This window comes from Emydura macquarii, unplaced genomic scaffold, assembly GCF_026122565.2.
Source record: "Emydura macquarii macquarii isolate MOO-44397 ecotype Brisbane River unplaced genomic scaffold, CSIRO-AGI_Emac_v2 contig_1451, whole genome shotgun sequence".
In the NCBI taxonomy this organism is placed as follows: Eukaryota; Metazoa; Chordata; order Testudines; family Chelidae; genus Emydura; species Emydura macquarii.
Genome location: NW_027131588.1, coordinates 21,210,907 through 21,224,495, shown reverse-complemented (window position 1 = coordinate 21,224,495; position 13,589 = coordinate 21,210,907). Strand labels below are relative to the sequence as shown.

General features: G+C 53.0%; 1 protein-coding gene across 1 annotated transcript; it reads left to right on the top strand.

Annotated features, from left to right (window-relative positions):
- Window positions 1-844: 844 nt before the first annotated feature.
- Window positions 845-1,899, top strand: FOXE1 (forkhead box E1). Its single transcript, XM_067553462.1, has one exon. The coding sequence runs from the start codon at window positions 845-847 to the stop codon at window positions 1,745-1,747; it is 903 nt and encodes a 300-aa protein (XP_067409563.1). The 3' UTR covers window positions 1,748-1,899.
- The last annotated feature ends 11,690 nt before the right edge of the window (window positions 1,900-13,589 follow it).

Genomic DNA, 13,589 nt, shown 5'->3' with positions numbered 1-13,589 from the left:
CTTGTCTCCAAGGACGCGCCCGCCTCAGGTGACCGAGGTCTAGTCCCAGGTCCTGGTGGGCTCCCCGGTGTCTCCCCCCGGCCCAGCGCGCCCCTCTGCCTGCGCCTTGCGCGGACACTGGGGAAGAGCTGCGCGCTTCTCCTGGGTGCGCGCTGCCCACGGGGCTCGCGTCCCGATTCTGGGGGGCGGGTGTGGGCGCGCTGCAATCCGGGCTGGGACCTCTCCTCCCGAACCGCGCCCGTTCGCCTCCCGGGGGCCCGGGGCGGGAGACAGGAGTTACCTGGGGCGGCGGGGGGAAGGGTTAGGGCATCGGCTCCTCCCGGCTGCCAGGGCGCGTCAGGGCGGGGTGCGCCCCGGGCCTGGCCTGTCTCTTTAAGGCGCTGGGGGCGGAGGCGGTGTCCCGGGCAGGTAGGAGTGCCGGTGCCCAGGTACGGCAGGCACAGAAGGAGCCGGAGATCGCAGCTCAGCAGGCGGCATAAAAGGAGCCGGTCCCGCCCTGGCATCTCCTGTGTCGGGCCGGCGGGGTGACCTGCGCGCCGGGGCCATGGACACGTAGCGAGCGCAGCGGCGCCCCTCTGCCCGGTGCGCCCCGGGGGCTGCTCCCGGCCCCGCTGCCGGCGCCCGGCCGGACACAAGCGCATGGTGATGGGGGCAGCAGCTCCCGCAGCCCTGGGTCTGGAGCCACCCACCTGCCTGCCCCGGGCGGCCCGGAGACCGATCCTGCCCGGCGCCCACCAGCCGTGAGTGCCGGCGCCCCAGCGCGCCCGGGGCAGGGCCCCTCCTGGACTGAGCCCGCCCTTCCCAGCGCTGCGCCGGGGGCTTTGGGACTCGCCCGGAGCCGGGGATGACGGCGGAGAGCCAACAGCCGCCGTGCGGGGCCAGCCCGGCGGAGCCCGGCCTCCTGCTCCTGCCCCTGGGGAAAGCGGAGCCGGGGCCCCCGGAGGCGGCGGCGCGGGGCGGGGGCCGGCGGCGCAAGCGGCCGCTGCAGCGGGGCAAACCCCCCTACAGCTACATCGCCCTGATCGCCATGGCCATCGCGCACGCCCCGGAGCGGCGCCTGACGCTGGGCGGCATCTACGGCTTCATCACCGAGCGCTTCCCCTTCTACCGCGACGGGCCGCGCAAGTGGCAGAACAGCATCCGCCACAACCTGACCCTGAACGACTGCTTCGTCAAGCTGCCCCGCGAGCCGGGCCGCCCGGGCAAAGGCAGCTACTGGGCGCTGGACCCGGCGGCCCGCGACATGTTCCAGAGCGGCAGCTTCCTGCGCCGGAGGAAGCGCTTCAAGCGCAGCGACCTCTCCACCTACCCGGGCTACCCGCCCGACGGGGCGGCCGCCTTCAGCCCGCCGGCCGCCGGCTACCCGCCCGCCCCGCGCCGCCTCCTGGCCCGCCCGCTCAGCCCCCAGCTGGCCCCGGCCCCCGCCAGCTCCTGCGCCTTCGGGGGAGCCGCCTACCCCAGCCCGGCCTGCGGCGGCGCGGCTCTCCCCTACCCGTACCCGGGCCCCAGCGCGCCCCTGCCGCTCGGCCAAGGGCCCTACGCGCCGGCCGCCGGCCAGCTGTACCCGCCCGCCCGCCTGGCCCTGGCCGCCTCGCCCCCGCTGGGCGGCGAGAGCCGGGACTTCTACGGCCGCATGTCCCCCCGGCCCGGGCCCTGCCCCGGCCTGGCCCACGGCTACAACCCGGGCGCCTACCTGCGCCATGCGCCCTACCCCGGCGCCGTGGAGAGGTTCGTCCCGGCCATGTGAAGGGGCCCGGGCGGGCCGGCGGGGAGGAGCTGCTCCCCGCGGGGAGCCGGACTCCTGCCCGGGGCTCCTGGCTGTGGCGAGGCGGCGCTGGGGACACGGAGAGCGACCCACGCCCGACGGCGCGTCCCCGGCCGCCGCGCAGGACAAAGGCGAGGAGCGGCTCGGACCGGTGCTCCTGGACTCGCCCCGCCTGGGGAGCGACGGGCGCTGGCTGCGGCGGTCCCCGAGCCAGCCCGACCACCCCCCTCGTCCCCCGGGGCCCTGCGGGGCGCTGGTGGGCACGGCCGGTCCGGGAAGGCGCTGCGCTCTGCCCGCACCAGGCCCCGGCCGGTGCGCATCGGCTCCTCGGCGGACGGCTCCCGGGCCCCACAGACAGCCGGGGGGAAGGCGGGAGGGGGGCGCTGGCAGTGTCACGGCAATAAAGGGCTCTGCTCCCCATCTCTGCTGGTGAACAGCCGGATTTGCAATGCTCTCCTGCCCGTGTTCCAGGCAGGCGTCACCCCCCCTCGCCCGCAATCACCGCCACACACACCCGCTGCCGTGCGCTCCTCTGGGGCCGCTCCCTCCTCTGGGGCCGCTCCCTCCCGAGTCAGGTTAGCCCGAGGCCAGCCCAGCTCTCCGCTCCCTGCCCTTCAGGGCGCTCCAGAGCAGCCGGCGTGTGTCTAGTGGCCCGGAGGTAGCGCGGCTCCCCGTGCGCTGCCTGCGCGCTTCGCTGTGGGCGTCAGAGGGCTGCCTTCGCCTTCGCCTTTCCAGGCAGCTCTTCCCCTCCCGGCCAGTCCCATGAGTGACAGCCCAGGACACAGTCAGCTTCGCCGGGAAAGCAGGGCCGGGACCAAAGCCCACCACAGGCGGGAGGGGATGGGGGGGGGGGGGTGTCCTTTTGGGAACAAGGTTTTCGTGACTCCGCGGCGCACGGCGAAAGCGCGGTTTGGAAAGGCGAGGCAGCCCAGACTCCTTCTTGGGCCGGCCTTAGCGAGAGGGCGCTCCCATGTGCTAGGCGCTGCACAGAGAGAGAGCTCGGTGGCTCCATGGGAAAGTCCTACTGGTCTAAGCTCTGGGGTGGATTAAAACGATGTCGCTATCCGGGCACGGTCCCCAGACGGTTCCTAAGGAGGACAAATGCCTTGTTCCGTTTAGTTTGTGTTGCTCGGGAAGGGGCCTAAGCTAAACTGGAAAAAGCCACTCCTACCAGAATGTGTGTGTCCAGCCGGGGGGGATGCTGGCGTAAGGATGCCAGGAACACTTCCCCTTAACAGGTGGGGGAAGGAAACTGAGGCACGGAGTGGGGAAATGACTTCCCAAGGTCGCCCAGCAGGCTGGGTCCCAACCAGGATGAGACTGTCCTAGGCGGGACATTCTCTGCTGAGCCCTGCTGCCTCCCTGCTTTGGGATTTCACTTGTCTTTTTTGCCGCAAATCCAGGCAGGTCCATTGGTCTTTGAGGGCCTTTCCCCCCAAATTGTCCCTAGCACCTAACGCCGGTCAGTCCCTTCCTCTTGGTTTGCAGTGTGGGGGGCAGCCCAGGATATTGTGCAATGGAGAGCTGTGAAGTAAAAGAAAGGGATTTCTCTCTGTGCACTGAGCGCATCTGAGCCCCCAGGCACCGTGCTGGGGGCCAGAGACCCGTTTGGGAACAGCAGCACGTTAACCGTCTCTAGAACTAGCTCTGGCTCACTTTAATCTTAATTAGTATTTATTAGGAATATATACAGCACCGAGCTTTTGGGAGCTGGCAGCACATTGTTCTCTACCGAACGAGTTTACTGTCTAAGGGCCCGATCCGGATCCTACATGCCTCCCTGAGTTACTCTGTTCACCTGCGCAGTGCCGTTGAAACCAGGACCTTGCATTCCCCTGCACACAGGCTCCCCTTGAGTTCAGTGAGTGAGTTGAGTGTTCAAGGGATGCCGGCAGGTTATAGACCCCACCCCACAAACCTTTACTGACTGGAGTAGGCCCCTGGACTTGAATACAACAACTCCATAAGTAAGGGTTACTCACCTGCGCAAGGAGTGCCGGATCCAGCCCTTTTATGTTTGGGGAAAATTTTCTCTGAAAATGGTGTTTTCCGAGTGTCCAGCCTGAGAGACTGATTTTCAGAGGGATGGTGCTCAGCAGTTTTCTGAAAACCAGCCCCCTTTACAGCACATCAAAGTGGGCACCCAGTCGCTCTTGAAAATCTTACCCTATATTTTAGATGCTTCACTGCTGGAAAGGTAAAAATCTAGTATAATTTGTAAGGAAAAAACATGAGCATCCGTAAGAGAGAGAGAGAGGAATGTTCCTTTAGTTGGATTTACCCTAAATATTTATAAAAGCAAAATCCTGACAGTCTTTAGTATAGTCATACAGAACTCCGTTTGCAAACAGAGACCTTTTCGCCATTGCAGATCAAGTGCTGTGAATTTTGGGATGTGATTTGAGTAAACTGAAGAAAAAGTGGTTTGAAATCCTGGTACAATTGATCCCAAATGAGAGAGGGCGGAAGGGAGATGTTCTTCCGTGGTCCAAACTGGCTGGCAATTTGCTCCCTCAAGCTCCAGGCTGAGAGGACCTACCTGGCCCTATGAAGAACCTGTTTACACTAGAAAGTTTTTCTGCTCTGACTATCTGGATATAGATAAAATGGCAAACCTGACTTAGGTTGGAAACGGTTAGACTAGTATAAAAGGGCCTATACCAATAGAGCATATTCCAGCTCAGAAAATGACACAAGCCATAGGCACACTTAACAGCATCCATGCTAGGGCTAATACCAGTATCAGGGGGAAAAGTACACACCAAACCATTGTTATTATACCAATAACACTTCTGTAGTGTAGGCCAGCCTGACGGATTTTTAAACGATGCAGAACTCAACGAAGAAGCATTCTGTGTTACTCTGTTCAGGAAGATACAAGAAAAGCAAATAGGATGGTTATATACATTTCTTTTTTACTTAAAATAGGTAAATATATATGCATATTAGTGACTGAGCTTTATAAGCCATACTCAGGAAATGCTCCCACTGAAATCTGGGGCTTACTATCTATAGCACGTGGCCAATTTTTTGTACAAAACTGTTTTTGGCAACAACAACACAAAAACATATTAGGCAGCATGGCAATGTTTTATGAATTGGTGACAATTTTGCCAAATCATTTTGGTCACATATAATCTAAAACATTTTCAGAAAAAAATCAAAACCTTTTGATATTTTTTAAACAATATTTTGGTGTTTTAGTTCAAAGACTTCACTTAAAAATTCCTTTTAATTTTATGTTAAAAAGCCAAAGACATTTTGTTTTGGATTTCGGGGGGGGGGGGGGGGGGGGGGGGAACATTACATGTGACCTGAAATGTGGGGGTTTTTTTAAATATACTTTTCAATGACTGGAAAATTTTGAAAAAAAATTGTTTTTGATTGAGTCCAAAGTATTTTCCCCCTGAATTTTCACAATTGCCAGTGAGATGAAAATCTCTCTCTCTCAGGCCCTATTTTTAGGGCCCAATCCTGATCCATTGCAATCAATGGTAAAATTCCCACTGATGAACAGGAGTAGGCTGGGCTGTAGGTGAATCCTCTGGCTTCCGGAAAGTTGTCAGTGGGTGCAAATCTGAATAAAAGAACATAAGAATGGCCGTTCTGGCTCAGACCAATGGTCCATCTAGTCCTGTATCCTGTATTCCAACAGTGGTCAATGCCAGGTGCTTCAGAGGGAATGAACAGAACAGGTAATTAACAAGTGATCCATCCCGTCGGCCAGTCCCAGCTTCTGGCAAACAGCAATCCCTGCCTATCCTGTCTAATAGCTATTGAGGGACCTATCCTCCATGGACTTATCTAGTTCTTTTTTGAACCCCGTTATAGTCTTGGCCTTCACAACATCCACTGGCAAGGAGTTCCACAGGTGACTGTGTGTTGTGTGAAGAAATACTTCCTTTTGTTAATTTTAAAGCGGCTGCCTATTAATTTTATTAGATGACCCCTATTTCTTGTGTTATGAGAAGGAGTAAATAACATTTATTTATTCACTTTCTCCACACTAGTCATGATTGTATAGACCTCTATCATATCCCCCTTTAGTCATCTCTTTTTCAAGCTGAAATGTCCCAGTCTTCTTAATTTCTCCTCATAGGGAAGCTTTCCATATTCCTAATGATTTTAGAAAAACAATGAGAGTTCTGTGGCACCTTAAAGACTAACAGATTTATTTGGGCATAAGCTTTCGTGGGCTTCATCAGATGCAGAGGGTTTCTGCCCACGAAAGCTTATGTCCAAATAAATTTGTTAGTCTTTAAGGTGCCACAGAACTCTCGTTGTTTAGCTGAAAACAGACTGGCACGGCTACCCCTCTGGGTTTTAGTTGCCCCTTTCCGTACCTTTTCCAATTCCAATACATCTTTTTTGAGATGGGGCAACCAGATCTGCACGCAGTATTCAAGATGTGGGTGTACCGTGGATTTCTAAAGAGACAATATGATATTTTCTGTCTTATTATCTATCCCTTTCCTAATGATTCCCAACAGTCTGTTAGCTTTTTTGACAGCCGCTGCACACTGAGTGGATGTTTTCAGAGAACTATCCACAATGACTCCCAAGAGCTCTTTCTTGAGTGATACCAGCTAATTTAGACCCCATCATTTTATATGTGAAGTTGAACGAAAGAAAGAGATCTGAATCCTACTGTTAATTACACTGGGGGCTGCAGGGATGTAATAAAGGGGAAGAATTTGGCCAAGAAGGTTTAATGAAGTGAAGCCAGCGACTCGTTTAGTTGCTCAGAAGGAATGAAACTTGGCATTGCTCAGCATCATTCTTCCAGAAACCTGTGAGTTGAAGTCAGTCTTGTTTAGTTTGTGATTGACTGATCATTAAACCAACATTGAAAGAGAAGAACAATTCCGGGTGGACCCTGCAAGGCGCACGGACTGTTCATTTGATACATATGATGTTGAGGGCCTTCACTTTGGATACCAGAGGTTTGTTCGAGTCACAAGACAAAAATCATGAGTTAAATTACTGAGTTGTTCCAAAATACGTCTTCATCTTCGTCACCAGCAGCAGCAGCAGCAGCCTGTCTGTTGCTCACCGGCTCTTCTATGGGGTTCAATGGGGTTGTTGGAAACGTTTAAAGGGTTTCGGGTTTTTTGGTCTGTCTCTAAAGGTATCAAGGTGTGTGAGCCCCGCTGCGCCTGTCTGTTTGTAGATGAGCTCAGTTCTGCATTAAAAGGCCAGAGGCTCCGCGAGTGTGACCCGAGTGAAGTCAATGGCACCAGGCCCATGTGCACCAGCTAAGGATCTGACCCAGGGTCTTTAGAAACCTGGATTTCGTTGTATCAGACGTCGGGGCTATAAAACGAAGGGGCTAGAACAGCAGTGTCCACCCCGGCTGGAGACCCCTGCGGGCCCTGGGAGCTGTACATTGCCGCCCTGGTGTTTGTGACCATGAGCTGAAAATGGGTCCTCGGGCCAGGTCCAGTGGAATCAAAGCTGTCACGCTGGGGTGCACGTAGGGGCCTGCCCCTGCTGATCCTGCAGCCCTGGGCCGAGCTGGGGAGAGCCCAGAACCCGGGCTGCCCTGAGTAACTGCTGTGCCTTGCCTCACCATCACCCCCCACTGGCCGCCTGCTGTACTGCACTAGAGGAGCGGGGAGCTGCTCCGGCTGCTCCATTGTCTGCACCCTGCAGATCCCTCTTCCAGCAGAATACAGGAGCTCCCCTGGCTCTGCCTGAGCCTGCGGGAACCCCACGTGCAGGCTGGCTCCCCTCCCCCACGCAACCACCCTGGGCAGCCCAGGTCGTGGGGAAAGAGGAGACGCTGAGAGCAACCAACCAGCTGCACTCCCCAGTTCTCTGCCCCAGAGCGGGCTGTAATCCAGGGGCTGCTCTAACTTACGCTAGCTGGCAAGGGACCACCTGCCATCTGGAGACAGCTGAGCACAGCTCACTCCCCCTCCTGCCCCAATGTGCCCCTCACGCGCCAGGAGCCACAGGAAGGACGTGTGGGGACTTCGCTATGCAGGCAGAATCCCCAGCAGGGGCCTGTGGGTGGTTTCTGCTTCCTGTCGCGTTGCACTGTCTGAGCAGCACAAGGGGGGCAGGCCAGGCTAGGGAATCTGTCCCGAAGCACTGACGGCAGCACCTCGGCTTTTTGGACGTAATGGGTCTGGCCTCAGTCTGAAAAGGGTGGACAGTGCCGGGCTGAAGTGACAAATCACGGCGGTGTTGAGCACTTGGAACGGAAGAGGAAGTTTAGCGAAGGTAAAAAGATTTGTGTGTGCGCATGCATATAGTGTGTGTGTGTGTGTGTGTGTGTGTGTGCATGTGAAAGAGTGGGTGTGCATGCATGCAGTTGCATACTTCCTATACCAACTCAGCGCTCGGTGTCTCTGCGCTCTGCTAAGTGTAGACAGTGTGAGCTGGGGTTTATGCCAGTTGAACTAATCAGGCTTTCCCCCAGGTTATCTAACTCTAAATTAACCCAAAGTACCACAGCTGCAGTCATGCAGCATTTCAAATGATTATTCTATCAGTTGAAACAAACACCTAGGAATATATACCCTTCATTTCTATTTGCCAACATCTTTAACGCATCTTGGAGCTTAGTTAAGGGGATGCGTAACGGAGCGTTCTTAAATAAGGGTGAAATTCTGCTCTCTGCTAGCTAAATGCAGCCTTATCTGGCAGCTTCCGAGTCCGTTTCCCTTGGCAGGTGGTAGTGGGGCACAGGAACTGGGGCAGCCTCTCCTGAGAAGCTGTTGTGGCTCTGCCCGTCAGCAGGAAAGGCCTAATTCCATGAGCTGAACTGAGCAGAAAGGAAGTGACCGATCACTTCTAACTGGGGGCAAACAAGCATCTCCACTCTGGATTCAGGGTTCAGGCTGCAGAGGTAGAAATGAGGGGGGAGGGCTTCAGAGCCTGGGCTCCAGCCTTGACCCCAAACATCCCCGCGGCCACTGGAATTTCATAGCCCCCCCCAAGCCCCTTGCGGCCCAGTCAGCTGACCCAGGCTTTGAGACTCGGCGCTGCCGGTTTTTACCACAGTGCAGACCTACCCCAGAGCGAGATTCTTCCCCTGACAGGGTATTTGGAGGAGACTGAGCACATGCCCTGCACTTGTCTTGTACCTTACACGATGCTCATCGTTGTGTGTGCTCAGGCAGACAGCGGGTTCTCGGGGGTGGAGCTCTTCCATCACACAGAAACAAGCTTTGCCTTTCCCGGGGAGACCTGCCTGGGCCTGCAGTTGCTCAGATCTAATGACAAGAAACAGAAAGTCTAAATTTTTTCCCCCACTTCATAACAGATGTCAATGAATATAAACAACTTTCCTTAGCGCCCCCCTCCCCTCCCCTTCCACAAGGCAGGACTGATGAGTCACGCGCTTGAACAAAAATGCGATTTAGAGCCATTGAAGTAATTATCCTGAAAGTGAGAAAACACAACTCCAGGAACCCCATTGCCCCTGGATTCGTGCCCTGCATGTACCGCCCAGGGGCTGGGGCACTGGCAGCCGTCCAGCTGTCCATCCATACACTGTTGTAGGAGACAGGGCTTCGCAGAAAGCAAAGATGGTTTTGTTCACTGCACTGGGATTCAGGAGATTGGGATTCAGTTCCTGGTTCTACCAGAGAGTCCTTGGATACACCTGTGACGCTGGCAGGTGCCCGCTCATGTCAAGGTCCCCATGTCTCAACTGGGCACTGACAGATTTCTAGCTGGAATCTGTCTGGCTCGCTTGCAGGTTCACGTGGATATTAGAAAGCATTTCCTGGTTAGACTATTGAGGGTTGGGTGCTGTTGCATCCATGAATCCCCCTTGTAATACCTGCACTCCTTATGGCAACGTTATACTGGAGCGGGTGCAGCGGGCGCGTCTGTGCCTGTTGGAATCCCCGTGCAGGAGAGGGACTTTCAGTAGAGTGAAGAACTGCTTCTCTACGGATATTGCTACTCCGCTCCCGAAAGAGGAGACCCATCGATTCCAGACAGGTGACGGCCGGATCTTTTGACTGGAAACTCCCTACACCTGGAGTGAGAATTCTAGCGACAAACGGACTCAAGGCTCTTATTGTTATTTCACTCGCCTGCCCAGACGTGAGTCATGCAAGTGGGCTCTTCTCATCAGCTGAGTTTGCAGCTCAGAGTGCATGGCAGGATGGGGATAAAAACCCCAAGCCAAAGGAATGAAGGATCTCTGTGCTGCTGTGACTCTGAAAACTAGCCATTTATTCCTGCCCTTTGTTTCTCCAGGCTTTGCTGTCTGAAGGCATTTGCCAGTGGCCTTTAACCAAGTTCACAGTACCTAGGTATTTTGACTCATCTACAGGTATCTAACACGGCATTTCTCAAATGTGGCCACCAGGGGCTTTTCATGCAGCCATGGCAGCATCTGGGGAACCCCTTCAGAACTCTTGGTTGAATACTCTCTGGTCCTGGCGACTTATTACTGTTTAATTTATCCATTTGTTCCAAAACCTGCTCTATTGACACCTCGATCTGGGACAGTTCCTCAGTTTTGTCACCTAAAAAGAATGACTCAGGTGTGGGAATCTCCCTCACATCCGCTGAAGTGAAAACTGATACAAAGAATTCATTTAGCTTCTCTGCAATGGCCTTATCTTCCTTGAGTGCTCCTTTAGCATCTTGGTGGCCTCACTGATTGTTTGGTAGGCTTCCTTCTTGATGTACTTAAACAGTTTTTGCTGTTAGTTTTCGAGTCTTTTTGAGTCTAGTTGCTCATCAGATTTTTTTCTTGGCCTGCCTAATTATACTTTTACACTCGACTTGCCGCAGTTTATGCTCCTTTCTGTTTTCCTCAGTGGGATTTAACTTCCAATTTTTAGAGGATGCCTTTTTACCTCTAATCACTTCTTTTACTGTGTTGCTTGGCCATGGTGGCACTCTTTTGGTCCTTCTCACTGTGTGAAATAACCTTGTACATTTAATTTGAGCCTCTATTATGTATTTTTAAAAAAATGTTCATGCAGCTTGCAGGCATTTTGCATTTTGCTTTTGTGACTGAATCTTTTAAAGTAAGTGTGTGAGGTAAAACAGCTGAGTTCTGCCCCACATCCCCCAGAGACAAACAATTTAGTTGAAAGGTTCCACGGGATTCTAAAGACTATGTTGGGGATATATGCAAACATGAGGGCAAGTGATGGGGATGAAATGCTGCCCTGTTATTTGCTTATAAGGAGGTGCCCTAAGAATCCACAGCATTTCCCGCCCCTGTCTGGGGAGAAAGGCGAGAGGTCTGCTGGATCCCATCAGGGACTCATGGGAGGGTGGCACGAAGGCAGAGGGCAAACCCATGACTCCACATGTACAGATGTTTAGGAAGGATTTACAACCTATGATGGAGGAAGTTCAAGTGAAGCTCACTAAAGGCTAAGCTGTGCAGGAAGCACGGTATTGTGGTGTCCCAGGTCTGGAACCCAGCCTGGGAAGTCCCCAGTCAGCCACTGCATCTTGGCCTCCACCCAGTCTGCTGAAATGATGAGCTAGCAGGACTACAGTCTCAACCAAGGCACCACCCAGGGGAGCCCTGATTGCAAGATTGCCTGGTTCCAGCCAGGCTATTTGAGCCAGAAAGAAACACAGGAAGTTTGTCTGAGCAACAAGGTGGTTTCCTGTTGTGGCTAGATTGGACCTTACTTGTCCTTGCTTCTGGTACCCAACCCTGTTCCTGCTCTGCTCCTGGGTCCTGCCTCACGCCTGGGAACACTCATGTGATGTGGGGGATTTGGCGCTGGTGTCATGCCCTGCAAAAAGGTACAAAATGCAAAACTCCTGGGAGGCACCTTCCGAGGGTGTGGGAAGGGTGACTGAGGTTACTCACAAGACAGAGCGATCCCACAGCAAGGTTGCTTCACAGGCTATGCGTGGTAATAGGCTTAAAGCCTTTCTCAATGGAGAAGCCATTGCAACTAGGATTTGTTGTGCGGAGGAGGATTCTGAGACAGCATCCTTTGTCGAGCGGTTGGTTGGCTAAGCCGGTGGCTCATCGCCAGAGAGCAGTGAAACGTGGAACGAGTTCACACGGACTGAAAGGGCAGAAATGTCAGCTGTGCTGTAAAGTAACAAGCAGGTCTTCTCTAGCATGCCATGTTTGACTCAGAAGCTGGGGCAGGCTGAGGTCCTAGAGTGTACCGAACCACGGGAAAAATGCAGGAGCAAATTCGTAAAGAAATGCATAGTACCTTGGAAATGGAGATCATTCGGGTAGGATAGTTCCTGGGCCTCACCAGTTATGGTTCCTAAGGGCGATGGGACTGTAAGGTTTTGTGTTGATTATAGAAAACTAAATGCTGTCACGGTACTGACACCTATCCTATGCCTAGAATTAATGTTTTGTAAATATGATTATTGTTGGTGGTGGTTTTTATAGTTTATTTTGGGGGTTTTTTGTTTGTTTTTTTTATTTATTTATATTTTAATTTTTTAATGTTTATTTCAAACTTGTAACTGGAAGACACAAGTGTTTTTTAGAAACAATAATTTTTTTTATTTAAAATATTTATTATTACAAAACATTTATTTAACATTGCATTTTTTTTGTTTTAGAACATTGGCTGATGTTACTTTAAGTGGTGATTTTCAAATGTGTGCATTTTAATCATAGCGATAGTTTTACAGAATGGTTTTTGGTAACTGTACAAATAGGATCATTAATGACCAGATATTAGTTTTGGACAAACAGATGGTGGTTTTAAACAAACTTATTAACAGTGAAGAGATCACCCTACATACCCAAAATGCAAAGCCTCACAGAAACTGCTGTGGTCGTTTGTCACATACCAAAAGAATAAGGATATTTCACATCGAATCAATATAACAGAATCAAGCTTTGGGCTTACAAAACCAAGGAGTTTTGGGAAATACAAGGAGAAGCAGAAAGCCACGTGGGTATCCATTGACCGAGGACGCCCCTTGAAGGGCATTGGATGGTCATGAAAACTTGGATCCTCGTTTTGACTGAAAACCAGCAGCTCTGTCAAACCTGAATCCTGGGGAGAAAATCTACTGTATGAAATAGGAATGATTACCATTAATAACAGACGTAGGACTGCATTTTCTGGTTTTGTTTTATATGTATAACCACATCTCTTTCCACTCATTAGCCTCTCTCAGTATCTCTTAAATCTTAACTTTTGTTAATAAACTCAGATCCGGTTTCACTGTCAGCAGATTGCAGCGCTGTGCGGATATAAAGGGCCTATCCTGGGCCATACCAGTCAAGCTGTGCGTACACTGTCTTTTTGGGGCCAGTGTCCCTGGTGATTACCGTGAGTATCCAGGGACAGGCTGGCTCCTGAAAGGAGAGCTCTGAGGACTTGGGGGTTGGTGTGTACCTAGCGTCAGCCTGCACAGAGCGAGCGAGGGCTGCGGACACTCAAAAGCCAGGCTTGTGGCGAGACTCTGGTGGGGTTTGGGAGCTTCACGCTAAGGGCAGGTGGTGGCATGGCACTTTGCACCCCTGGTGACCCCTGGAAAGTGTCACAGACACTCTGCAACCCTCTCCCAAAGCGCCCTAGGGATACACTGTGTGGCAGACCCTTACTACGGCGACAGAAGGGGGTCTGCATCGCTGTCCTGAATCCGCCCCCTCGAGAGGCAGTAACAAGGTCGACTTCGTTGTTTTACACCGGGGCTTAGATCATCTGATCTATGTTTCCTGGGGTGTGTGAATTTTTCACACCCCTACTGGACGTAGCTAGGTCGACCTAGGATTAAGGTGTAGACCAGGTCCTAATGAGACAGGGTTATTGCTCACTGGCGTGTTCTGCTGCTGCCATCTGATGGCTGCAGTCTGAAATAACAAGCCAGAGAATACACGATTAGCTAGTGGCTGTATCTT